Source organism: Cheilinus undulatus, linkage group 2 (genome assembly GCF_018320785.1).
Source record: "Cheilinus undulatus linkage group 2, ASM1832078v1, whole genome shotgun sequence".
Taxonomy (NCBI): Eukaryota; Metazoa; Chordata; class Actinopteri; order Labriformes; family Labridae; genus Cheilinus; species Cheilinus undulatus.
Genome location: NC_054866.1, coordinates 27,655,477 through 27,681,723, shown reverse-complemented (window position 1 = coordinate 27,681,723; position 26,247 = coordinate 27,655,477). Strand labels below are relative to the sequence as shown.

The 26,247-nt window shown below is 38.3% G+C and overlaps 1 protein-coding gene across 1 annotated transcript in view; it reads left to right on the top strand.

Annotated features, from left to right (window-relative positions):
• Positions 1–24,519, top strand: part of LOC121516136 (cGMP-inhibited 3',5'-cyclic phosphodiesterase A-like) — an 89,392-nt gene extending 64,873 nt beyond the window's left edge. Inside the window, exons 4-16 of the mRNA XM_041797240.1 lie at positions 2,449–2,594; positions 2,694–2,809; positions 2,891–3,134; positions 3,385–3,461; positions 10,123–10,319; positions 10,595–10,732; positions 10,986–11,097; positions 14,203–14,310; positions 17,196–17,395; positions 18,253–18,456; positions 18,629–18,790; positions 21,551–21,815; positions 22,276–24,519. Coding sequence (XP_041653174.1) covers positions 2,449–2,594; positions 2,694–2,809; positions 2,891–3,134; positions 3,385–3,461; positions 10,123–10,319; positions 10,595–10,732; positions 10,986–11,097; positions 14,203–14,310; positions 17,196–17,395; positions 18,253–18,456; positions 18,629–18,790; positions 21,551–21,815; positions 22,276–22,589 — 2,283 coding nt within the window. The 3' untranslated portion in view covers positions 22,590–24,519. The remainder of the gene's footprint in view (positions 1–2,448; positions 2,595–2,693; positions 2,810–2,890; positions 3,135–3,384; positions 3,462–10,122; positions 10,320–10,594; positions 10,733–10,985; positions 11,098–14,202; positions 14,311–17,195; positions 17,396–18,252; positions 18,457–18,628; positions 18,791–21,550; positions 21,816–22,275) is intronic.
• The last annotated feature ends 1,728 nt before the right edge of the window (positions 24,520–26,247 follow it).

The following is a 26,247-nucleotide window of genomic DNA, read 5'->3' as shown; positions in this document are numbered from 1 at the left end:
GTTATAAGCTCAGATGTTTATTCAAGAAAACTACATCATCAATTTGCAATAATAAAGTCTAAGAAAAGCAATAAATGACCACTAAACTGCATTTCCCTTTTACTCCCCTTTCCCACATTTATTCCTACTTCTGTGTTACAGTTTAACACCCCATTAGAGGCCTTTTATTGGTTTTACTTCACTGCTGCAGGCATGTTAACCGCTACTGGTGTATTTGTGTGTTTTCAATGACTTTAATTCTGTGTCTGTGTCATTATATACCAAAGAATGAAACAGGCAAAAATGGGTGGATGGTTTTTCTCAGAACTGTGGGAAAATTTATACACTGATGCCCTCAATGTGTGTGTTTGTATGACAGAGAAATGCCCTTTTAGAAAAATACATCAACTTTACATAAATACAATCCGACAAATAACTGAGTGTAGCTCAAGGCCGAACAACAAAATTTACATCTCTAGAAAGATTGTCACTACAGGGGTAAACAAAAGCATGACTTCTTTCTACTTACCACTCAAGTCCTCCATATGCTCTAAGAGAGCAAATACTGTCTGGAAGAACTCTTTTTGCAAGAAAACTTCCCCTTGTAGTTAGAACATGTACTTTAGACTGAAACATCACATTTTAAATACTAATTGGAGTTTTATCTCTCCAGACAGTCTTTCGCTCCTTACAACAGTGCTGTATATAAATATGGCCTGTATATACTAAAATATTTAATTAGAGCTTGTACATGTTTGGATTTGAAATTTTACATTTACGCTTTAGAATTTTTTAGAGCTTCATCTCAAAAAATGAGAAATTTTTTGCCTATGATTTTTTTTTTCAAAAAAATTAACTTCCATGAATTCTAGATTAATTTCATACAGAGTGAAATATTCTAAGCTTTTTTTGTTTTAATTCTGATGATTATGGCTTCCAGCTTGTGAAAATCAAAAATCCACTATCTCAAATTATTAGAATATTATTGAAAAGTTTCCTTCTTCCTTCATTCACTCACTCTGGTTCACACAACTACAATCATGAGAAAGACTGCTGACTTGGCAAATGTCATTGTCACCCCCACAAGGAGGCTAAGCCACAGAAGGTGACTGCTATTGCGTCCAGGAAATGGGTGATACTGTAAGTGTTGTGTTCTTAGTCTCAAGCAACTCCTGAACACCTGTTATCAACGTCTCACCAGGAATCAGAATCCAAGGTGCTTAAAGTCCAGTGTTTTCAGTTTCCACAGTCAGTGATGGTTTGGGGTGCCATGTCAACTGGGCTTTATTAAGTCCATCTAAGAGATTTTAAAGCACTTCATGCTTCCAGCTGCTGAGGAGCTTGATGGAGCTATTCAGTAGTCCCACAGACCGACTGGGTCCATGCCGTGTCACACAAATGCAGTAATTTGTACAAAAGGAGCTCCAACCAAGCACTGATTGCATTAATAAGTATAATTTCCCAGAAGGTCAACAATTCTATTTTATACATCCTTTGTTGGACTTTGTTTTGATATTTCAATATTTTGAGATAGTGAATTTATGATTTTTGTGAGCTGTAAGCCAAAATCATCAACATTAAAACAAAGCAATGTAATGAAATATATTTAATTTTTTAGTGATTAATCTATAATATTTGGACGTTTCACTTTTTGAATTAAATCACTGGAAAAATATTCTGATATTCTGAAATTTTTCAATGTAACTTTAAATCATTTTTGCCACTTTTACTTTTTTTTTGCCTCTGTTTACCCTTTTTTCTTTTCTTTTGTGTTTTGCCAATTTAAACCAATTTGTTACTCTTATAACCCATTTTGCTCCTTTTAATCCTATTTCACTTTTCTGCCCATTTCGCCTCCATTACCCTATTTTTGCCAATACTATCTCCTTTTGTACGCAATATTGCCAATTTGAAGTGAATGACACTCTTTATTACACTCATTGCTGCTTGTAACCCCTCTTCACCACTTTATTTGCCTGTTTTACCATTTTTAAGCCATTTTTATGACTTTCCACCCATTTTTTTTCTTCTGTTAAGCAATGTTTGCAACTTTTAACCCCTTTTTATTCAGTTTTTAAAAATGGGGGATTTACATGTTTACATAAGGTTTTTAACTTTGAAGCCTATACTGTGACATAAATAAATCAATTATTTGCTGCTTTGTTAAGATTTGTTGTTGTTCGGGTAAAAAAGAATGGTTATCACAGCTTAACATTGTTTTATGGATCAGGATTTTGCTGACCTCAATGGGCCCCCCAATTGGCTGGGATCCTGAAAGCTCTCCCCCTTATCCCCCCTTATGGGCGGCCTTGGTCGAAGAGTTGCAGTAATTCTGATTTTTAAAAAATAAAACCTTGTTAAATCTGAGGATCCCATGCACATGAACTCTGGTGGTTTCTTCCTTGCCTCATCCACCCCTGTGAAGCCTCAGTGAGTGTGCCAACATTCGTTTTTGTATCTGCGTTACAGCGTCTGAGGCGGAGTCTCCCCCCAGGATTGCTTAGGAGAATATCATCAACTTGGACCACGACCACCTCAGCTACAGGGCTGCCTACCATCGAGCCCGGGCCTGTACGCAGAGACCGCTCAGCCAGCATCAAACACACCACAGAGAGGTAACACTGCCATCAAGAAAAATACATAAATTATACAGAAAGAAACATCAGAGTGGAGGAAATGCATTTATGTGTTTTCTTTTTTTTATATTAAATCAGTGAAACATGGAACAACTCGATGATGATGACAATCTCAAAGGGTCGCTCTATGTCTGCCTCCTATGCTGCCTCTGTCACCTCCAACCACATCTACAGCAAACCACTGGGAAGACCAGGTATGAGTGTCAGTCCTGACTTCAAATATGAAGTAAAGTATGTTACAAACGTTAGATTCAGTGTTATTTTTTCTTTTTCAGGTTTCCCTCCCACCAACGTGTCACCTCTGAGCTCTCCCTGCCCATCTCCACCTGTCCAGGGCACTCCAGTCTCCAGCCCCACCTCAAAGTCATGTTTAGTGCAGCTGCCTGAGCCTGCTGGGCCCCTGACAGAGCGGGCCCCTGGCCCTGTGGCCCCTAAGAGCCACCACAGAGCCTTAACCCACAGTCAGAGTGCCCCAAGCTCCACAACACCTCATTGGCGGCCTCCATCACTCTGTGGCAGGTAAAACACTTGATGCTAAATTCATTTTCCCGTTATGTTATAAGAACATGTATATTTAAATGTATATTTAAAAATTAAAATGAGGCTGAAAAGTGTATGAAGACCTATCTTTTTAAAATTTGTGAAAGTTTATCAGTCACAGGTGAGAAGGCAGGGGCCAGTTCAATTATAAGATAAGAAAAAATTACCAGAACGGACTAACATGTTTCACTTAAATGTGTTAAATGTGTCTTTGTTTGCTTTCTATCAGCTGTGGCAGGCCATTTAACAATCGACTCAACCATGGTGTAGACTCTACAGACAAAGGAGACAGAATACCCCATCCAGGTAAAATGAATAAATGAATAAATAAATAAATAAATAGACAGTTTTACTTAAGACATAACTATGAAAATGATCTACTAAATTGTTATTTTAGAAGAAAAAAAAAGGCTTTACAGAATTGAAAATAAAAATAATATAAATAATAAGAATAATAAAGAAAGAACAGCAGGCCTAAATTTTGCCCCCAAAAGTTCCTGGGTCCACCCAAAACTTTCAGCAGCTTCTATCAAGACCAAGATACAGGCTGTGTCTAAACCAGTACTTCACACTATTCATACTAAATGTGGCATCACACTGAGAATGTGGTATGTTAAAAATTCCTAGTATGCACTTTAATGAATGCCAATCCTTGGAATTACACTAGGCCAGCCGGCATTTTTAAGTATGGAAGTGAAATACACTGGGTGTTTCCAAGTAGCAGAACTCCCTAACCAACTAGCATGTGGCATAAATATAAACATAACTGTATTTTAATACTTCTTAAATGTTAAATTACCCCAAAATGCCTTTGTAGCTAACCTGACATGGCAGATGGATGTGTTTCACACATCCGTCTCGGAAAGCTTCAACAGGAAAGGTTTGAGAAACGGCAGTGGCTTTGAAAAAAACTTGTAGTGTGATTGGGTGAACGTTGTGTCTGTCACATCTCTATGGGCCAATCAGAGCAACAAAACACATGGTGTCGCTGCTATAGAGCTGCGCGTGCACAGCTACTGAGCAATAATGCAAAACATGGCGACTAAAGACATGTAAGTACTCGACTTTTGTCATTTTTGAAAAGAAAACAACTCACTGCTGTTCTTTGTTCTTATTCTAATGAAGAAAAGTTGTCAAGTTCTGATAAAACTGGCACTTTAGCAGCATCCACGTTAATCTCTTCCTCCATAACTGCACCAGCTCTTGCTTCTGCTTGTTTACCTCACGACTCTGCTGCGCCTGAAAGTACTGCCCCTCGTCACTGATTGGTCCTGTCACTTTCTACCGGGCCCAAACGGTTCAGATGGGAGCTTTGCAAGATGGTGAAAAACAAGGAAACGGGCGTATCCATCTGCTTTGCAAGACCCAGTTCTTTGAGAACAACTCCACACTTAATAGTTTGATACTAAAGATGACGATGTTGATGGCACTACCATTACTCTCCTGTTAAGATCCTTGCTTGTGTTGTACTTACTCTCAAAAGTACATTGATTCGACTTCTGATGGTGATGTGGCGAGGAGTTGTGCTGAAGAGCTGGAGCCGTGTAACAGCCTTTGTTACATTATATTATCGCCAAATGGTTTAAATTGATAACATGAACCAATCCAGAAACACACGAGCAAAAAACCTTCAAGGCCTAAAGAATTAACCAGTTACTGTCCCTGCAGCTGAGAGCTAATAGCATTCAAGCTAGCAGCCAAACTTTCAGCAAAGCTGTTTTCCCCCACTATGGGGGACAACAGACTCTTCTAGGTCCCAGAGTCTGGAGGAGGAGTGAAGAGGCACAGAATCCATGTTGCTTGAAGTCAAGTGTGAAGTTTCCACAGTGAGTGATGATTTGGGCTGCCATGGCATCTGCTGGTGTCGCCACTGTGTTTTTTGAAGTCCACAGTCAACGCAGCCATCTACCAGGACATTTTAGAGCACTTCATGCTTCCTGACAAGCTTTATGGAGATGCTGATTTCATTTTCCAGCAGGCCTTGGCACCTGCCCACACTGCCAAATGTACCAAAAGCTGGTTCAATGACCATGGTGTTACTGTGCTTGACTTGCCAGCAAACTGGCCTGACCTGAACCCCATAGAGAATCTATGGGGTATTGTAGAGAGGAAGATGAGAGACACCAGACCCAACAATGCAGACTACCTGAAGGCAGTTATCAAAGCAACCTGGGCTTCAGTTACACCTGAGCAGTGCCACAGGCTGATCGCCTCCTTGCTACGCCACACTGATGCAGTAATTCATGCAAAAGGAGGCCCAACCAAGTATTGAAGGCATAGAAATCAACATACTTTTCAGAAGCCTGACATTTCTGTTTAAAACATCCTTTTTTCATTGATCTTATGTAAAATTCTAATTTTTTGAGACATTGAATTTTGAGTTTTCTTATCTGTAAGTCACAATCATCAACATTTCAAGAAACAAAGGCTTGCAATATTTCACTCTATGTGTAACAAGTCTTTATAATATATGGGTTTCACTTTCAGAAAGAGTGACAAAAAATATTAAACTTTTTCATGATATTCTAATTTTTTGAGATGCACCTGTACATGCAGGACCTTAATTTAATTTTGTATTTTATAAACTCAAGGACAGTTATGTTAAACTTAGCCTGATTCAAATCGCTTATGGACCCGAAGGTTTCTTTTGATTAAACTTAACTTTGTTTCATCTTCCTTGCTTTTCTAATAGAGACTGATGTATCTCTAAAAAGCAAACATGTTTTATTTCTGGTACTATCATTAATAGGCTAAGAGTAAGGTTGGTATTTTCCATGTACTTATTTTTTACTTTAAATACGGTGATTAAGATCCTTTTATATTATGCTGTTGTGGCAACACTAAGAAAACTTTGGTACACGCCATATGGACAGGCATTTTGGTTGGGGGATGGGAAGGGGAATAGACAGAGGGTTTCTTCGTTGTGGGATTGTTCTAGTTTGTAACGGGAATGAAAGCCAGTCATGTTCTGTGTTTTGTTGGTGGCACTGGATAGGACTAAAGGGGTCTGAATCTGACCTGATCTGGAAATACATGACAATTTTTTTTCACAGATTAATGACAGACACAAGTGTTATTAAGATTTCCTCATGGAATGTTAATGGCCAAGGCTCATATGTCAAAAGGCGTAAGGTAATAGGCTATCTGAAACATGAGAATGCAGATGTACTGATGCTTCAGGAAACACACCTCTTGGGGAAGGATACAAGTAGAATACATGATAGATGGATTGATAAATCTTATCACAGCAAATTTAGCCAAGAAAGACACAGAGTATCTATTTTATTCTCAAAAAAGCTAAATGTAGAGGTCCAACAGGAATATAAAGAAAATGAAGGGCGTGTACTCATACTTGTGGTTAACATATCAGGACTGAAAATAATTATGTGCACCAAATGTGGAGGACCCCGACTTCGTTCTCCAACTTAAGAGAATTATTTTGGACCTAGGTGATTTTCTTGTCATCCTGGGCGGGGATTTCAGTGAAGTGCTGGATGGGTTGCTGGATAGATCAGGGAACCACATGTCTAGGCCATCTAAGACACAAGTTTTTATTCAAGCATTGTGTGAAGATATTGGATTACAGGATGCATGGAGACTGTTAAACCCTACTACTTGTAATTACACTTTTTTCTTAAGCAGGCACACCGTGTATTAGATTCAGATAAAGTGTTGGACCGGGTTTGCTGGGACTACTTAAATATCTCTCTCAAAGAATTTGGATTTGGAATCTTACTTCAAAATATTATTCAAATCACCCTCAAACAACCCAAATCTATTGTAACAACTAATGGTTTAAGATCAAACGCTTCCCCGGGAGGACGTGGAACAAAACAAGGCGGCCCACTTTTACCACTCCTTTTCATTATCGCTCTGGAACCTCTTGCAGAGGCTATAAGACTAAATAATGCAATAAAGGGTATTGAAATGGAGGGAGCAAGAACACAAAATATCCGTTTTTGCAGATGACATTTTGGTCCTGATTTCAGACCCACATGGATCTGTCTCACCTCTATTGCACTTAGTGGACTTATTCTCAGGCATATCAGGATATAAGATAAACTGCACCAAGTGTGAGGTGACGCCCTTATCCAAGTCTTGCTTCACATCTCTTTTCGAAACTGGAACTTCCAGTGGGTCACCAAAAACCTTAAGCATTTGGGTATACTTTTTAAATTCGGGGCTGGAAAATATTATCTCTGATAACTTTGACCCAGCCTTGAATAAGATACAACTCCTAATAAAGGGATGGGACAAACTAAAAATTTCATTATGGGGAAGAGTTCAGGTAATTAAAATGGCAATAGCACCTAAACTTTCTGTTTCAGACACCACTTTTAAAATTTTAGATACAATGATCAGCCATTTCATCTGGGCAGGAAAAAGGCTAGGATGAGACTCAAAAGACATCAGGCAGGAAAAGTCTGTGGAGGACTGAGACTACCTAATATGAGACTTTACCAGGAGGCTTTACAGGAACCCACATAACATCTCTACTCTCCAGCAGGGGGATTAGTCCCACATGGGTAGATATGGAGGATGATTTGATGGCTCCTTTGAAGGCAATTGATTATTTAACTCAGTGTCCTAAAATTGTAACACAGAATCCAATGCTTGCACATACATGCAAGACATCTGGCATTCTATGCACAATAGAGAGGGTATATCCTCCTTCCTTATAGAGTCAGCCCCAGTCTGGAACAATCCAAAACTAAAGATAGGAAGGAAAATGTTCTTTTGGAAAGAGTGGCATTCAAAGGGTATTGAAAATATAGGAAATCTGTATCATAATAATACTTTTAGAACATTTGAGAATCTCAAAGAAACATAATCTTAACAGTAAGGACTTCTGGAGGTACCTACAGTTAAGGGACTGTCTTACTAAAGCAACTCCACCAGATACTGGGCTACCTATCCCGACTCCTGTGTATTCCAAATTTAAAGTACTCTGCGAATTACCACACCTGGCATCCCAAATTTATAAATACTTACTAGAAGGTCTTAGTGATTCTAACAAAGACCTAAAAGCTGCGTGGGAAAGAGATCTGCAGAGAACTTTTGAAACAGATAAAAGGACAACTCTTGTGAGGGAAATGTTAAAACCCATGAGAGATGCCAGATCTAAGCTTATTCAGTTTAAAATACTCAATAGACTCTATTGGACTCCTGTAAAGTTGCACAGGGCTGGGATAAGTTTTTCCAACCTTTGTTGGCGATGTTAAATAGATCAAGGTGATATCTCTCATATGTTTCTAACATGCCCTACATTAACCACTTACTGGAAAAGAGTTATGGAAAAGATTAGTGATAGCTTAGCAAAAGAAGTTATACTAACACCTGCTTTGTGTCTCTTAAAGAATCTTAGACCCAGGAGATCTAATCAAACTCTAAATCACTACAGTGCCCCAGGTTTGACTGGCTTAAGGGAGGGGGCAAGAAAAAAAAGAAAAAACAGGTTTCCTTCAAAATTTGCCATTCTGCTTGCTAATCTGCACACGTATGGTTTTGTTTTAATGTATTTTATTTTTGCAACTGTTGTGGTTTATATGAAGTGACTTTTATACTTATTTATGTTTTATTACGAATTTCATGTCTTAATTCATTATTTTCATTCTGTCCATTATTATAATTATTGCTGTTTATGTTGTTATAGTTTATTAATAATTAATTGGCTTCCTGGTTACTTTATTCTCCCTTTTTGTCCTTAAATATGTTTTCATAAAATTTTATTATCTTATTCTTGTAAATGTGCAGGACGATGGGCTCAATGCAAGGTATATGATACAAAGTTTATTAGCTTACCAGTGTGTTTAAGTATAGTTGTATCACCTTTTGTTTAACTTGAAGCAAATGAGTGACTCTTGTAAAAATGTTTACAATGTTTCTGTTTTTGAAGGAAATAATAAAATCTAAATTGATTTTTTTTTAAAGTACATTGATTCAGACAAAAATGTCTGCTAAATGAAACTGTAATATTGGAGCATTAATAATGAACATGTCTATATTGTCACTGAATTCTACTTAGAGACAAATGGTTGCTAACCTTGCAAAAGCAGATGGATTGGCCAGATTCCACGTCTATCATCAGGTGTTTGAGGAGAATGAGGCGGTAGCTGCAGGCGGCTTTAGTTATTGCGGGAACTGGTAGCAACAGCTTCAGCTGGTGTAACAATTATTTGAAAACTTGGATGTAACTGTAGTGTAGCTATATCTGATTTTATAATTATTTGTTATTAAAGAGATTTAAGAACGACTCTTAAAGCTCTTCATGGCAGAAAAGATGTTCAAGCTCATCTCAATGTTTGGCATGAGTGATTAGCTCAGATGTAGCCACAGTGGCAGTTTTATGGGCCACATTTCTTTATCAAAACAAGAGCAAAGAAGTCCAAATAACTGCACAGAAAGCCTTTCATGGCAGAAAAGATGTTTCCAGTCCTATATAGCTTTTAGTCATATGATGCAGAGATTACTGATTTTCAGGTGATGTAGAATAACATACTTATTATTACCTTAGGACACAGTATTTGTTTTAGTATAAAGTACTAGTAGTATTACTACTAGTAGTATTTAGTAAGTGGTTTTGGGCACACTTGTAGTACTTCCCTGTTTATATTGAACTATGAAAAAAATCAGCAAACAACTATTCCATCCACATACACATGTAAATTTATTTTATGCAGAAAAAAACTATGAAATAAAAACTATTAATCAATGATAACTTTTTGTTTTGTCTTTGTAAATTATAACAGAAGATTAATTCTCTGGGAGGTTCCCAATATGAAAGACATCTGTTATAAGGATTTTAAAAAAAATAAGAATCAAAGTTTTTATATACTTCAAACTCAGAAATAAAAGTACATTATTTCAGGAGATTACTTTATAGGCTGAAAACTTCCACTCATCACAAACTTCTCTTTGACTTCTCTCACTGTAATTTTAAGTGTCTTAAGTGTGTTATTTCCCCTAGATGAGCGCGCTGTAGCATCTTCAGACTACGACAGCACCTATGACAGCACTTATGAGACCAACCACAGTGACAGCAGTGACTTTGCACAGAATGAGGAGGAGGGAGAGGGAGGCAAGAAGCCTCCTGAAGCAAGGGAAGGATGCAGGGAGTATTTGGCAGAGGGTATCATACTTCACCCACTCCTGCCATCACCAGAGGTAGGCCGTCACATGGGATAAATTCAGTAATGAGAGATGCTTTTAAATGTGCCCATAGTTCTTCAAATTCCTGTGAAGCCTATAAATCAATTACTCCCTCTCAATAACAGTGAATAAGAATTATTATTATTTTAAGTTTACTGTCATTCAATCTGCATTAACTGTTCAGTGTGAACTACTATGCCCTCTAGAGTTGGCACAATGTTGATCCGAAATACTCAAAATACATGTATCCCTTTGTCTTTTCTTCTATTCTGTGATTTTTTTCCTGGCAGGACAAACCAGTCTTGGTGCCTGAGCCTCTCGTGATGCCGGCTCTGGAGCCACTTATGAATCAGCTCAACAATTGGAACTTTCCCATTTTCAGTCTAGTAGAAAAAACACACGGCAAAACAGGCTGCATCCTCAGTCAGGTAAATTAGAGAGCAAATGTTGCGTTCCACGTGACATTTATTTGATGAAAACATATAAATACTGATTGAATTTAAAGGACTAATGGAAAGATTCACATGAATCTAATTAGCAGCTAAATGTGGTTGTGACATTAGCAGAGGGAATGGAGCATAGCTTGAAGCACAAACAGTGTAAGACTCAGATTTTGGAAATAGGGGTATTTTTTCACAAGTCATGAGTTTCACTGTAGGTTTCATTCATGTTGTGTCCCAGGTTTCCTATCTCCTCTTTGAGGACACGGGTCTGTTTGAGACCTTCAGAATTCCTGTACAAGAGTTCATGAACTACTTCCGGGCTTTGGAGAATGGGTACAGGGTCATCCCTTGTGAGTATATGTCTGTATTTATTTAACAGTTTAAGTAAATTATTTAGACCCATGATGCCTCTATCTGCCACAAGAGGGCAGTATTGCTTCATTAGTTAAAACGGCACCATGAACAGACTTCCTAGGTAGTTTGTAGTATGTTCATGCACTTTTATCAATAGGTAGACATTTCAAGTTTCAGAGGATGATTATATCTTAAACACTGCTTTGTTTGTCATTTGATGTTAAAACACATGTGAGGAGTGTTTTAATTGTTAATCAAACAGACTGATACTAACACTGATGCCTCTTCATGGACTACAAAAGTGAATAAAAGCCTCAAAGGGTATTTTCATTTTGATATGCAGATATTTCCAAACTCATAATAGCTGATTCTGATATTTCTATATCAAGAGCATTTTTATTGTGAAGAACACCAAGCCTCTCATGTGTTGGAATTGACTTCTTTACTCTTTCTGTTACAGTCCATCTTTTTAAAACAGACATAAAACAAGATAAACAATATTTGATTTAAAATGATTACTACAATTTTTCCAAGTACTTACATTCAGTAAATTGAAGATTAAAGTCATCTATTTTTGATACAGATACAATATATAAAAAAATAGGAATTTTCATTTGCCTTTGTAAGAGCTATAAGCAGCACTACACCTGTTGACAGACAGTGAGCTCTGTAGTGCACTAATTAAAAATGTTACCCTTGTTTATTCAGCTTATGTTTGTGCTTAGCTTATACTATTTAAATGAATTCTGCCAATGAAACAACGTGTTTAATAGCAGGGTGGTTCACTGAGACAGTCCTGACAAAGTGCTTGAGATAATAAAGAAACAAATTCTCAAATGGGAAAAATAAAACTAGCTATAGTTCAAAGGTAAAATGTCAGTTCTTAGAGCCATTTTAAAGTTTAAGGAATGAGGATAACAACTGAAGTTGATCCATTGATTTGGCATTAGTCATACATATCAGCAAACTTAAAAAAATTAAGTTGTGCAGTATAAGTGTACACCAAAGCATTGGCTGGAACTTTTGACAGAAAGTTTTCATACCTGATATGATAGTTAACATTTATAGTAATTAACTGCCCATACTGATAAACTTTGTTTATCATTATTTTCAAATGTCGAAGGGACTCAACAATAGATAAAAGCCCCCCTCAGGAGCTTTCATACTGAACATTTTTCAGGTTGTATGCATCTCTAAATTGTAAAAGCACCTGCAATCTTTGAGTTTCTTTTTTTGCAAAACAATTAAATATAAATGCAAACTATTATAGAGTTTTTTTAAAAAAAAAAAAGGTTTTTATGCTCTGACCATTACAACTGTGTTTTTTTTCATCTGGTCAATATGTTTGCAAATTAATAAAAAAAAATACCTGGAATATCAGATTGAGAGAACAACAATTGGAATTTAGCTCAGGTGCCTTCCATTTTTCTTGATCTTTGCTGAGATGCTTCTTCACCTTGACTGGAGTCCACCTGTGGTAAATTAAATTGATTGGACATGATTTGTAAAGGCACACTGGTCTATAGAAGACCTCACAGCTAATAATGCTTATTAAAGATAAAACTAAGCCATGAGGTCAAAGGACTGCCTGCAGAAGTTAGAGACAGGTATAGATCTGGACAAGGCTACAAAAATAGTTCTGCTGCACCGAAGGTTCCAAAGAGCACAGTGGCCTCGGGGGGGAGAAGAGCCTTAGTGAGAGAGGTGACCAAGAACACAAAGGTCACTCTGACAGAGTTCAAGGGATCCTGTGTGAAGATGGGACAAAGCTACACAATGACAACCATCACTGCAGCCCTCTGAGGCTTACACATGAAAGCCCACTTTGCAAGTTTGCAAAACCCTCCACATAAAAGCTGTATGGGTTTTCTCGTGCTTTGCATTGAGGAGAGGTTTCTGTCAATCCTCTCTGCCATAAGCCCAGATTGGTGGAGGGCTGCAGTGATGTTTGTCCTTCTTTTACTTTGTCCCATCTCCACACAGGATATCTATGAGTTCATCAGAGTAGCCATTGTGTTCACCTCCATTATTAAGGCCCCTTTCCCCCAGTTGCTCAGTTTGGCCAGGCAACCAGCTCTCGGAAGAGTCCTGGTTTTGCAGTACTTCTTTCATTTGAGTATCATGGATGCCACTATGCTTTTTGGAACCTTCAGTGCAACATATTTTTTTGGTAGCCTTTTACAGATCTGTGCCTTGCAACAAGTCTTTGACCTCATGGCTTGGTTTTTGTTCTGAAAAGCATTGCTAACTGTGAGGCCTCCTATAGAAAGGTGTGTCCCTTTCCACATCATGTCCAATCAATTTATTTTACCACAGGTGGACTCCAATCAAGGTGTAGAAACATCTCTGCAAAGATTGGGAACAATGGGAGAATTCTGACCTAAATTTCAAATGTCGTTGCAAAGAATCTGAATACTTGAGAAAGATTATTTTTCCATAGCATCCAGCAACAACATAGAAAAATTGAAAAAGGTGAAGGGGCTACTGTCTGATTGTACTGTATGTGGGCAATTTATATCAATTTGCTCAAAAGTATAAATTATAATGCTCATTATGCAACCAGAAGATGGCGCTGTCTTTTCTCAGCTTCTTATTCTGCATCAGTAGCAGAAGCAGTTGTGCTTATCAGTGTCACTTTATTGACAAAAAATATAACTCAACAGTACCTTTGGCTTGCAATGAGTAGCTTAGAGCAAAATGAGTAAGTAGATGGGTTAAGGCTTCAGTTGTCTTCTAATTTTGAACATATTTTTGCAAATCAGTGTAATACCAGGATAAAAAAGCTTTACTCCCTTCAATAGATGGACAATAAAATCACCTTTATGTGGAAGAGCAATAACATTTTAGAGGTCTTTTTCTCTTTTAATATTCTGAAAAACATTACTTAGAATACACTTTTTTTGGAAGATCAACCCATGTTATAATGCAGAAATGCATCACGTCAGCAGTGGTTCAGATGTTTTTTTTAGCTGAAGGGCCTCCACTGTGTGTTTTTAGTTTTTTAGTGTTACAGGTTTCAAAATACTCCAGCTTGGATTTCATCACAGCAGTCTTGCTGCCTCCGGCTAATTTGATTTAACATTTTATTTCCCTCTGCTCAGATCACAACCGGATCCATGCCACTGATGTGCTTCATGCTGTTTGGTACCTCACCACTCAGCCTGTGCCCGGCCTGCCCACCCTGCTCACTGAGAACGGGATACACACTGGTGAGGACGACCTTAAATACATCCAATAGTATTCTATAAGCTTACCCTAACTAGGCCTGGGCGATATGGCCTGAATATCATATCACAGTATTTTTGTTGCCTTTGATGATAACAGTTTTATATCGTATTATTACAAAATTAAAAGAGATAATGCTTTAAAATCCAAATTCAGGTGCTATAAACCCCCTTCTCCCCTTAAAACAAGCCTTTGGTGGCATACTCAGTTTATATCTAAGCATAGGAGCACAAGGCTGTCTATGTTTAGTTCTTTCAGACTGCTATCCAAGTTTTACATTTAATCTCTATCCTGCTGAGGTGTGTTAAGCTGCCAATGACTTGAGCACATTTCCTGATGAGAGCGTTCACAATAAAAGCGTTTCAGAGAAATAACAGCCGCGGACTTTTATTGTGAAGAGGTTGACGGAAGTCATGTGCTTAGCATTGATTAAGCTTAGCTTTGCCTGCCGTACCAGCAAGTTTTTGCAGCTAGCTTCTTGGACCTCATTTAACGTCACAGCCTAGATCTTTGGCTTGTCATGGCATAAAAAAATAAAGTCATAAGTTAAAACACACCTTTAAACAGTTGTTTAAGCTGTTGTAAGATGAATAGCTGCAGCGCACCAAACACACACAGACACACCAAAGCAGCATGCAGCTTGTGTTAAAGCCCTAGGCAGGCTGACTTTGTTGCGGTACAGCCATCAAACTTGGAGAGGAAGTTACACGTTTTACCTGTTTACCGGGCTTACAATGGTAAGCGTGGGTGACGTTCGGTTACTTACCTTGCTATACATAATGCTGGAATGTATCACAGCACAACATAGGCGTTTAAACCAGTGATGATGGTAATGCAAAAATTTTACCAGTGATAGTATTAATACCGGTTTACCACTCACCACTACCCCTACCTTTTTACTAGGTTTACAAAGCTTCCTGATCCCACACTTAGAATCCTGCATGTGCATTTTCATGAGGTCAGAGTTTTGTAAATCATGGCTGTGGTTATTCTCAATCTGACCATCTTCCAAGGAAATCCTATTATCTTTTTCTTTGGCTTAATCACCTATGTCTCTAAAATTTCTTGTCAATAAAGGAAGGAAAATCTGCAACAAAATAATTAAAAGAGGGTGAAAATGAGGACCATATGTTTGGATTTTTCACATTTTTAAGTTTCCTCTTTCTTTTCTCTTGTACAGTAAAAAAAATGGAGGGGGAGAACGTAGTACTGAGATAGAATGAGAGAGCTAATTACAGAAACATTTTTATTTCAGTTCAACATTCAGATCTCATCAGTTTAAATATGATGGCTACTCTTATTTCGCTTAACTTAAATCATACCTCACGGACTGACAACAATTCATTCACATCAACAACTGCTCCTCCTCCACCGCTCCCCTGACACAAGGCAACCGCAGGATTCGATGCTTGGTCCCCTCCTATTCATAATCTACCTGCTCCCCCTTGGTCAAATCATTCGCCACCATGGACTTAATTTCCACTGTTATGCTGACGACATCCAACTGTACATCTCCACCACCTCCATCACCACAGACAAACACTCCACATTAACCAACTGCCTCTTTGACATAAAAATCCCTCACCAAACCCATCCATAACTTCAGCTTCCAATTTGACTCTTTCACTCTGTCCCCCTCACCTCACACCCACAATCTCAATATCATTGTCACCTCTCCTTTGATCAACACGTCACCCAACTCACAAAAACTGCCTTCTTTTACCTAAAAAACATTGCCTGCATCCATCCACTACTCTCCTTCCCTGCAGCTGAAACTCTCATTCACGCTTTCAACACATCCCGACTTGATTACTGCAATAGCATCCTTTATGGCACATCCTCAACAGTCCTCAATAAACTTCAATACATCCAGAAGTCAGAAGCACGTCTCCTGACCCACACCGGCTCCCATGACCACATTTCCCCTGTCCTCCAAGACCTCCACTGGCTCACTGTCTCCTACTGCATCCAGCTCAAAATCCTCCTCCTCACCCATAAAGCCTTAAACCAACAGCCCCCCACCTTACGGACCTCCTGCTGCACCATCACACCCCCTCCCGTAATCTTCGCTCGCCAAACCTCGATCCCCACCAATAAGAACCAAGCACCGAACCTGAGGGGATAGAGCCTTGTCCATAGCCACCCCCTCCCTCTGGAATTCACTCCCTAAACATATCCAAGACTGTAAGGACTCATCCACATTCAAATCACTGCTCAAAACTCACCTTTTTAAAATGCTTTCAGTGTTTGAGTCTGTTGTTGTCTTGTAAGGTTGTTTGCTTGCTTGCTTGTTTTCTCTGTTTGATTGTGATATTGTCCTGTTTTTGACTTTTTCTTTTTGTGTAATGTATTTTATTATTATTGTACAGTGTCTTTGAGTTACTGAAAAGCGCTTTATAAATAAAATGTATTATAATTATTATTATTAACTGGTTTAGATAAGAATAAATCAACATGATCTATTGTTTTTCCAGTTGTTGATGATATTACTTGGCTGTAAACATCTGTTTTCTGCTCTAAAGTTTGATATTTTAATATTGAGCTCTATGGGAACTGTCTCATGTTTGAAGACGGCCTCTGGTGTACACTTGAGGAGCTACAGCTTCTGGCACTTCTGCATTGGCTTCATTCCTTGCCATGATAATCATAGATTTGTTCTGTTATGCCTTTTCATTTCATTTTTATTCACTTACCACAAATGTACCTGTCAATAAACTGTGTATACTGGTCTTGAGTTCTTTTTTAGATTAACACTCTTAAAAGCACTAGCTTTAACAAGAAAAACTGATGTGGAACTATTTTAGCATAGAGGAAAATCGGTAGTATGATCTGTGTTTTTGTTTTTTTGTTTTTTTTTCAATTCTCCCAGACTCAGAGAACGGCATAACACCTGGTGCTGCAGGCTTTGTGGTGTCTAAGATGAACTCTGCCCAGACGGAGGGATATGGCTCTCTGGCAGGTCTTATCCCTGGTCTTGAGCTCATGGCTCTGTATGTAGCTGCTGCCATGCACGACTATGACCATCCTGGAAGAACCAATGCCTTTCTCGTAGCTACTAGTGCACCACAGGTAATTTAGCACAAACATGATTCAGGAGGGGCTGTGGGAGATCATTGCACACAATGGCATCGGCATTAATGTAGTCAGTTTTTATGTTATGAAGTAATACTGATGAGTAAAAGCTTCGTCTGAGTGTAGCCCAAAAAAAGCTCTTGATTTAAGGATATAAACAAGAAAGGTCTGCCATGACAACAGTATGACAGTAAGTAAAAGACATATGCAAATGTGTGGCAGAGTGATATACAATGGCAATGTTTAGAGCCCTTATCTCAATATACATTGTGTGAATTGGAACCAGTTTAACTTAATGCAACAACCAGATAGATGTCTCTATTCATGTGTCACAAAAGCTGTCACTGTGCATTTTCCAACCAACAAACCAAATAACACACAATGAAATAGTGTAATTCAAAATCACTGCGATGTATGGAAACTGTTAGAGGACCCATAGCCATACATTTTGATTCATGAGCAATTCCTTGTTATTTTTTTGAGCTCTAGACTTTGATTTGTGTCACACCTCCAAAGATGCAAAGCACAGAAATAGACTGTGGCCTATCACAGTCATCAGACTACTGTTTTATTTTTCTACATCCCCATAAATTATCCTTAATAACAAAAGGAGCGCTGTGATTTCAAGAAAAAAGGATAGATACCGGGGAAAATCAGTTCTATTCTCCATCAATGAATGCCTGTTCACCACAGCAGATTAAAGGCAGCATTAAAGCTACAAGCAGCAATCTCAAAATTTGTATCCACTGAGGTCTCACAGAGCTGTGAGACAAGAAATAAGGTGCATTGTGTTTCATGTTCAACAACATAATTGACTACTGATTTAATTTTCTCCTCTTGTGTACCCACTGTAGGCTCTTCTATACAACGATCGTTCAGTTTTGGAAAATCATCACGCGGCCGCAGCATGGAACCTCTTCATGTCTCGACCTGAGTACAACTTCTTGATTAATCTCGAACATGTGGAGTTCAAGCGCTTCCGCTTCCTTGTCATTGAAGCCATCCTGGCCACAGACCTCAAAAAGCACTTTGACTTTCTTGCAGAGTTTAATGCAAAGGTAATAGAAAAAAAATCTTAATTTGTTGAGACAATAGTCATTAAACATGTAAAACCAGCACTTGTTGAATATTGCTATAAAAATGTCATCCTCAATAATATTTAACAGTCTGTAAGAAATATGATCCATGTTTATCAGTGTTTCTTTTTATTTCCTGTGCACATGTCCCTAGGTGGGGGATGAAGGAGTGTCAGGTATTGATTGGACCAATGAGAACGATCGAATGCTGGTGTGTCAGATGTGCATCAAGCTGGCTGATGTCAATGGACCACTGAAGTGTAAGGAGCTGCACCTGCAGTGGACCGAGGGGATCGTCAACGAGTTCTACGAACAGGTACGCTTATAAATGCTCTTTCACAGGAGAAAATAGTAAAAAAAAAAAAAAAAATCCCTCTTCCTTGCTATTAGTATTTCCACTGAAAGTCCTTCAATCAAAAATGGATGAATGTGAACTTAGAAATGTATCTGGGTGCGAACAAAATTTTCTTAGAAAATGTAGCAAAATTGAAGTGAAACATATGTAAACAGTGAAAAAAAAAACGATTGAAACAAAGTGAAGATCCTGTTTTTAAAATGAATAATTATGAATTTGCATAATTTAATGTGACTAAAAATTTCCTAAACCTCTTTAATTATCAATGAAAAAACATATTTAATAACTGATAGATATGAGTTAAGAAATAAGACTTAACATTTTATTTTTTGCTCACCAGCCTCTCTAGCTAGTAGTTATCTAAACTTACTAGCCATTCTGAATTTTCATTTCATTTCATTTTTTTATGTGACTCAGACCATGTTCACATAGTATAGAGCACAAACAGAACATACAATACAAATAGCAAAAAGATAACACATGACATATGGTGCTTAACAAATTCATTAGACCACCACCCAAAGTAAGGTTTATGCCAAAGCTGACCTAAATTAACAGCATTGGTAATTACCAAAATCATTTTTTATGTTTCTGCAATGAAAAAAGATATCCTGGGTTTGTTTTTCCTCTCACTGGTCAGGCTCGTTAGCAGTCATTTACAGTCACTCAGAGAAGGATCACCAGAATGGAAGAGAGACTCTCAGTGGCAACAGATTCAGTTCTATACATAAATATTCTGCATGCACATGGATTAGAGTGAGATCAGTATACATACTGTACACACATGAACTAATGGAGAGCACTGATGTGATTCAGATTTCAAGTTTCCATAGTAATATGAGCCCCCACCACCTTTGTCCTTCTACTCAATTGCTCTTCAAGACCTGGCATTTGAAAACAACACAAAAGCACAAAACAAGACTTTCAGAATATATGGAACTATGACCCTATAGATGCAACAAAAGCAAAGCTGATTTCAGCCACCAGTATTGTCAATAGTCATATAATAGTAAAAATCCTGACATAAAATGGTTCCTCTTTTTTTCATAAATATTTCAAGAATCACATATTTTCCATCACTAGGCAACAGAGTATTCTGAAGTTACAATCATTATCACCTATAATAAAGATGGAAAGTGACACCTTGAATGCAATAAGCAGAGAGAATCCAATTATGAGATTACAGTCATCTTTGATTTATTACAGCCGTCAACATGATAGGCATCTAAAGGATGACAATCAGAACACCTCTGATCCTTGTTGGCTGACAGTAATTGAATGTGTAATGTTTGGTGCTGAGAATTTCTTGCCAGTGTCATATGTCAGTACTTCTCTGCGTTGACATTTTTCATAAACACATACGGCCACATCCCTGCTGACAGCATCAGTTATTGTTTATACAAACAGATCAGCCATAGTTTGAATTTATGTTTTTTTCTTTTTGTTGTCTCCTTGACCAAGTCAGTAGACTATGAAAAGAAATAGTGCATCTTTCTTTGTCTTTTGCATGCATTTTGCCTGGTGTGACTAATGTGGATTTATATAAAGAAGGGAACTTTTCATATGCAGTCAAAAGGAAACAGAGGGGCTACCTGATTTTGTGCTGTTTGCATTTTCCACCAACTTTTAAAGATGATTTAAAGTAAAACTCATTTGAAGCTCTTTTGTGTTGTATTTAGCTGGTTGTGCGACATGCTGAATTAATACTGATGTCTTTTTATGACCTACAAAAGCAAAAAAGACTATGATAAAACAAGACCAATTATTTCTTTAGATGCTTTGTAAATGTCTGAAACTGCTGCAGTAGGGTTAGTGTCAGAATTGATTTATAGCATGCTGCAAAAGCAGATTTATTTTAAGTTTTCAAAAATATTCAAAAAATGAAATATGCCCAACATTAGAACATGGCACTTGTGCTTGACTTGTACCTCTTAATTTTGACTCCAGGCAATGCTCCTGTGTTAAATCTGTAAACAAACATTTTGAAAGGGAAAACATTTTGTTCATTCATTCTTTTAATTCGCCATGCCCTGATGAATAAAGACAGAAGGATTATGGCAGCTGTCATTGTCTCCCCCTCTTTGCTGTGAAGAGCGCCACTTGTCCTGACTAGTAGAGGATCCTATAGCAAAAGCTGACTAGGGACCCCAAGATCTGATTGACTGCCCTAAAATCCTTAGAAATGATTGTTTCCCTTGTTTGACATAAATGAAGGCTGTAATACAGGCTGATTTTTAGCATATTCAACAATCAGTCAATTTACAACAATTGCAGATTGTAACATCAGGCTGCAACATAACAAAAAAGGAAATGAGTAAAGGGGCTGAATTCTCTCTGGATTCACTGTGTATCAGTGTGTCTCAGTCATCTTTATGTTTCTCTGTATGAAGCCCTTAGTGAAAGAAGTTGGACACCCCTGGAGTAAAGTTAAACAAAGTTTTGATCCAAGGGCGGCTGTACTTGGTCAAGCTCTTGATGTTGGCCTCTCCTCAAAAAGGCTAGCGTAAGCGTTTTGGAGGAGAGTTGAAACATTTTAGGGAACCTCAACCCATTCCACTTGGCCCTTGGATTAAAACTTTGAATAACCATGACAAAAATGAATGAGAGCCTACAGACACATCGTGGAGTCAAAGTTCTTTCTCTCTTTTAGAATCCAGGTTTCATTTATATTTCATCAGTTCTATGTATCTGACTTTACGGTTCATGTTTCTAAACTTCTAGGGTGATGAAGAAGCAAGCCTTGGTCTTCCCATAAGCCCATTTATGGACCGGTCTGCTCCACAGCTCGCCAAACTACAAGAGTCGTTCATAACTCACATAGTGGGACCTCTGTGCTCTTCCTATGACTCCGCTGCTCTCATGCCAGGACGCTGGGTGGACCCACCTGAGGGGGAGATGGAGCTGGAGGAGGTGAAGGAAGGACAAGACACGGAGGAAGAGGAGGAGGTGGCAGATGAAGATGCATCAACAAGTTCTGAAACTTCCCGTATGTTGATGAGAAACTACTCAATTACAGTAACTTCAGTAAATGCAATTTGTTACTTTCCACCCCTGGCCAATACTAATGTTAAACCCCCTCCCCCAAAACAGCTGGGATGAATTGAAAAATCGGCTCACTTTTAGAGTCGGCCTCTAGTGGCCACTTGAAACTTCTTTTTTTTCTAGCTTCCATGTTAGCTTCATTTTAACCTTTACAGTTGCTGCTTGATATTAGGGTAATCTGATGTTTTGGGGCTTTAGAGAAATCTCCCACTGGACATTTATGAAAACCTTGGACTGAATCAGTCAGGGGGAGCTTGATTTTTTTCTTGTTTTACTCTTTATGCTAAGCTAAGCTTTCTATCTCTAAACTATAAAACTGAAATACAGAGAACAGAAAAATTTATTCATAATAATCTTTGTGAGAAGTGTGATAAACTAGTCATTGACTTTTGGCTGTCTTTCAGAGCGGCAAGAAACCAAAAAGGCGAACAGAAGAAAAGTGTTTTGCCAGATCACACAGCATCTTCTAGAAAACCATGAAATGTGGAAAAGGATCATAGCTGCAGAAAACCAGGAGGAGGCACAAAAAGAGGAGAACTGTATCAGCAGCACAACTGATCCAATCACAGCCATTCATGAGGAAGAGGAGGAGCAAACAAGCAAAGAGGAGGATTCTCCTGAAGGCCTTGATGATAGGGAAGAGGTGCCAGCTATAGAGGAAGAAGAAATCCTTCCAGAATCAGAGACTTCAGGGGACAAAGAGGAGGAACCAGAGTGATATCATGAACTTCCTAGTTAAACAGGACTATGAACGTTGTCTAAAAATGTTTCTTTTCTAACAGAACTCTTGATATGGTAGCCAGCACATCACTTTGACACAACACTGTAGAAGATATTTTGGGTAATACGTGCCTAACAATAATACTGGGTTTGAGGACAGGGATGATGCATGCCCAGTTCCTCTGACATGGAGAGAAGAGTGAGATGAGCAAAAGATGACATGACTGTGGAAGAAAAAGAGTGAATGGGACAGTCTTTGTTTTTGTTATTGTGTTGGTTTCAGTCTGGATCTGGTGCCCTGCCCTCACCCAGGCTGCCCATCCTGCACTACAGGCCAACCACGCTCATTCACAGATTCACTCCACCAGTGAGTAATACACTGTCACGAGTCTCCATGCCCCCCCCCCCCATTCCGTTACTCCTATGCTGTCAGTACACTGTGGAGACACCCAGCTGGTTGAGGATGTGCATCAAGCCCCCTTTCCTTGAAGACAATGGGATGAAAGCCAGGGAAAAAGCTGTGTCCACTGAGGCTCGGCCGTGTGGATCTCACAGGGAGACTGAAAAAGGGCCAGTTGTAATACATTGTGTATACAGACACACACAGTCCAATTCAGTACAGTAAAAACACATTCCATATTCAGAACTGATAGGAAGTCAAACAAAGAACCCTGCTGCTATAAAAGCTTTATTCTTGCTCAAGGGAAAACATACAAAACAAGGTTTTGTTCATGTCAAACAATGTCTGTCTTTAGTTGCATATTTTCTCTTAGTCTTTGTTACTCAAAGCCAGTCCAGCACACCTACACATCTCCAGTCCACACAACTCAGGAAAGTAGAATACTGTAGAAAAACAAGGACTTGCAGTGTCCTTGTCCTTTACTTGTAGCTTGATTTTCTGTTTGCTCTATTTAAGACAGCTTTGACTTCTGATATCCAACAGGCATTGCTCTTTGTGTAAGGAAACTCAAGGGAAACAGAAGCATTGATGACACTAAACTGTATATCCCCCTTCTATTTATTTTTTTCATACTCATTCACTTATAACCAGGAAGACCATAGCACTAACTCTGTGACCAGGAAGACCATAGCACTAACTCTGTGGAAAACCAACTCACAAGACAAATTTAAAATAACATGTTAAAGTGTTAGGCAAATGTCACTTATCTACACTTTTAGGTCACCTCTCAGCTTGCTTGCTTACTTTGTACAGTGATGATGTTCAGAACAGCAAGAAATTGTTCTTTTTGTGCGCTGTAATTTAGGTATGTAGGCCAAATGTTTCAAAAAGTAATCCAGTAAGCCATATGGGCCTGGGCCAGTGCTGACTCACAGCCACCAATCACCCAAGAGGATTTACATCAATAAGAAATTGCCCACATTAGATATTACAGATTGTGCAATATTTGTTTTATTTATTGCATTAAAAGATTAAATCAGATACAGTACTTACCAAAAGTATTATTTTATCCTTTTACCGATTTAATGACTCAGTCATGGTCAGTATGATTTCACTTTTTGGACAAAAAAACCCCTCTTGAATGGCAAAGTGAAAACAAATTTCTACACTGTGATGTCAATGGAATAAAAATCTGCCAGGTAAATGACTGCATAAATATTCACCCCTTTCAAGTCAGTATTTAGTAAATGCACCTTTGGCTGCAATCACAGCACTGAGTCTATGTGGATAGGTCTCAATCAGACTTGCACATCTGGACATGTCAATTTCACTTCATTCTCCTTAGCAAGACTTCTCAAGCTCTGTCAGGTTACATGGGGATCAGGTGTGAACAGCGCTTTTCAAGTCCAGTTAAAAATTCTCTTTTGGATTGATGTCTGGGCTCTGACTCAGCCACTCTAGAACATTCATCTTGTTGTCTTTAAACTAAATCTGTGTAGCTTTCGCTCTATGCTTCAGGTCCTTGTCTTGCTGGAAAAGAAATCTTCTCCCAAGCTGTAGTTCTCTTACTGACTGAATAAGATTGTCCTCCAGGACATGTTGCTGCATTCATTTTACCCTCTATCTTTACAAGCTTTCCACATATGCCATAATATTTCTGTTGTTTTGATGCTAGATTTAACTGAACTCTGGGGATGTTCAATGCCCTGGAAATGTTTTTGTTTTCCGTCCCCTGACTTATAATTTTCAATAACCTTTCTCTGAGTTGATTGGAGTGTTCTTTTGTCTTCATGGTATAATGGTAGCAAGGAATACTGATTAACCAGTGACTGCACCTTCCAGACACAAGTGTCTTTATACAACAGTCACTTGAGACACATTCACTGCACTCAGGCTATCCCCATTTCACTAACTGTGAGACTACTAGCACCAGCTGGGTTGACCTCTGTTGAATTAGGTTAGTGTCTTTAAAGGGGTGAATATTTATGCAGTCACTTATTTTACATGACATTTTTGGTTCATCTGACATTACTTTGCAGAAATATGTTTTCACTTTGACATTACAGACGGTTATTTGTATTTTTTGTCAGAAAAGACAAATTATATTTACTGTGATTCATAAAATCAATAAAGGGGGTGAATACTTTATAGGCACTGTACATGGTTAAAGCTCCATTATATCAAATTCTGCTTTTTGGTACCCTCAGTGTTATTGTCAGGGTTTTTTTAAACGAAGCATATAGTTTATTCTCTGCTAAGAGCAAATAAAAGGGGGAAGTATGAGGTATAGAAGAATTTTACAGAAGAAAAATTGCACTTTTTTTTCCACTGAAACTTCAGTGAAATCTGAACATATTCAAAGAGACCACCACCAATTGATTTTTCCCTCCATTTGTGGTTCTTACTTATAATTCAGCGTTTGTCTCACAGAAAGTTTTGTGGTTCTCCTTTGATGTCTTCTGAGATTTAGACGGGTGATGAAGGGAAGCATGGACAAGCTGAACAGCTGTCGTAATGAGGCTTGTTAATAAAAGAGGAAGGAGGAGATTGAAAAAGCTGTTTAGCTTGACTTGTAGCTGTCTATCAAAGGGTTTTCTGTCATTTTCTACTTTTTCCTCTAGATGTAACCCTTTGAAGATGAGCCAGTTCCAGTAAATTCAAAATCACGTGATGGCCTGCATTTCCAAGTATTTCAGGGATGTGAAGTACAGTGTATTTGATGTGATGCTTAAGGAGAAACTAGGGCACTCTGGGGATTCCAGTCAGAGATTTGTGTATCCATCAGCTAATCTGTAGCAGGTACTTTGTGTCTGGTGGCAACGTGTATGTGAGCACATTTTTGTACAACTAAAACAACTTTTTTGAGTTTTGTCAGCACTTTATCAGGAAAAGATATCTAGTACTTATTGCTTTGCCATGGGGACACCTTCTAAAGGTAAATCAAAATGTACTAAATGTGTGTGGTGTTCTTTAGTGGCTTTAAGGGGATTTTTAGGCAGCAGTGATAATTACTTTGCCACAGAGTTGTGTATGTTTGCAATCAATAATAAGTTGGGTTATGTTAGGCAACGCTATGGTACATTATTATTATCATTATTACTATTAATATTATTATTATTATTGTCACTACAGGGTAATTTGTGCCCATTCAGCATAACAGTTGAATCATTCAATGAAGGGCTTGGCCAGTATTGGTTTTTCCAAGATGACTGATACAGAATACTGACATTTAACCTTGATATGAATTTTCACTAAA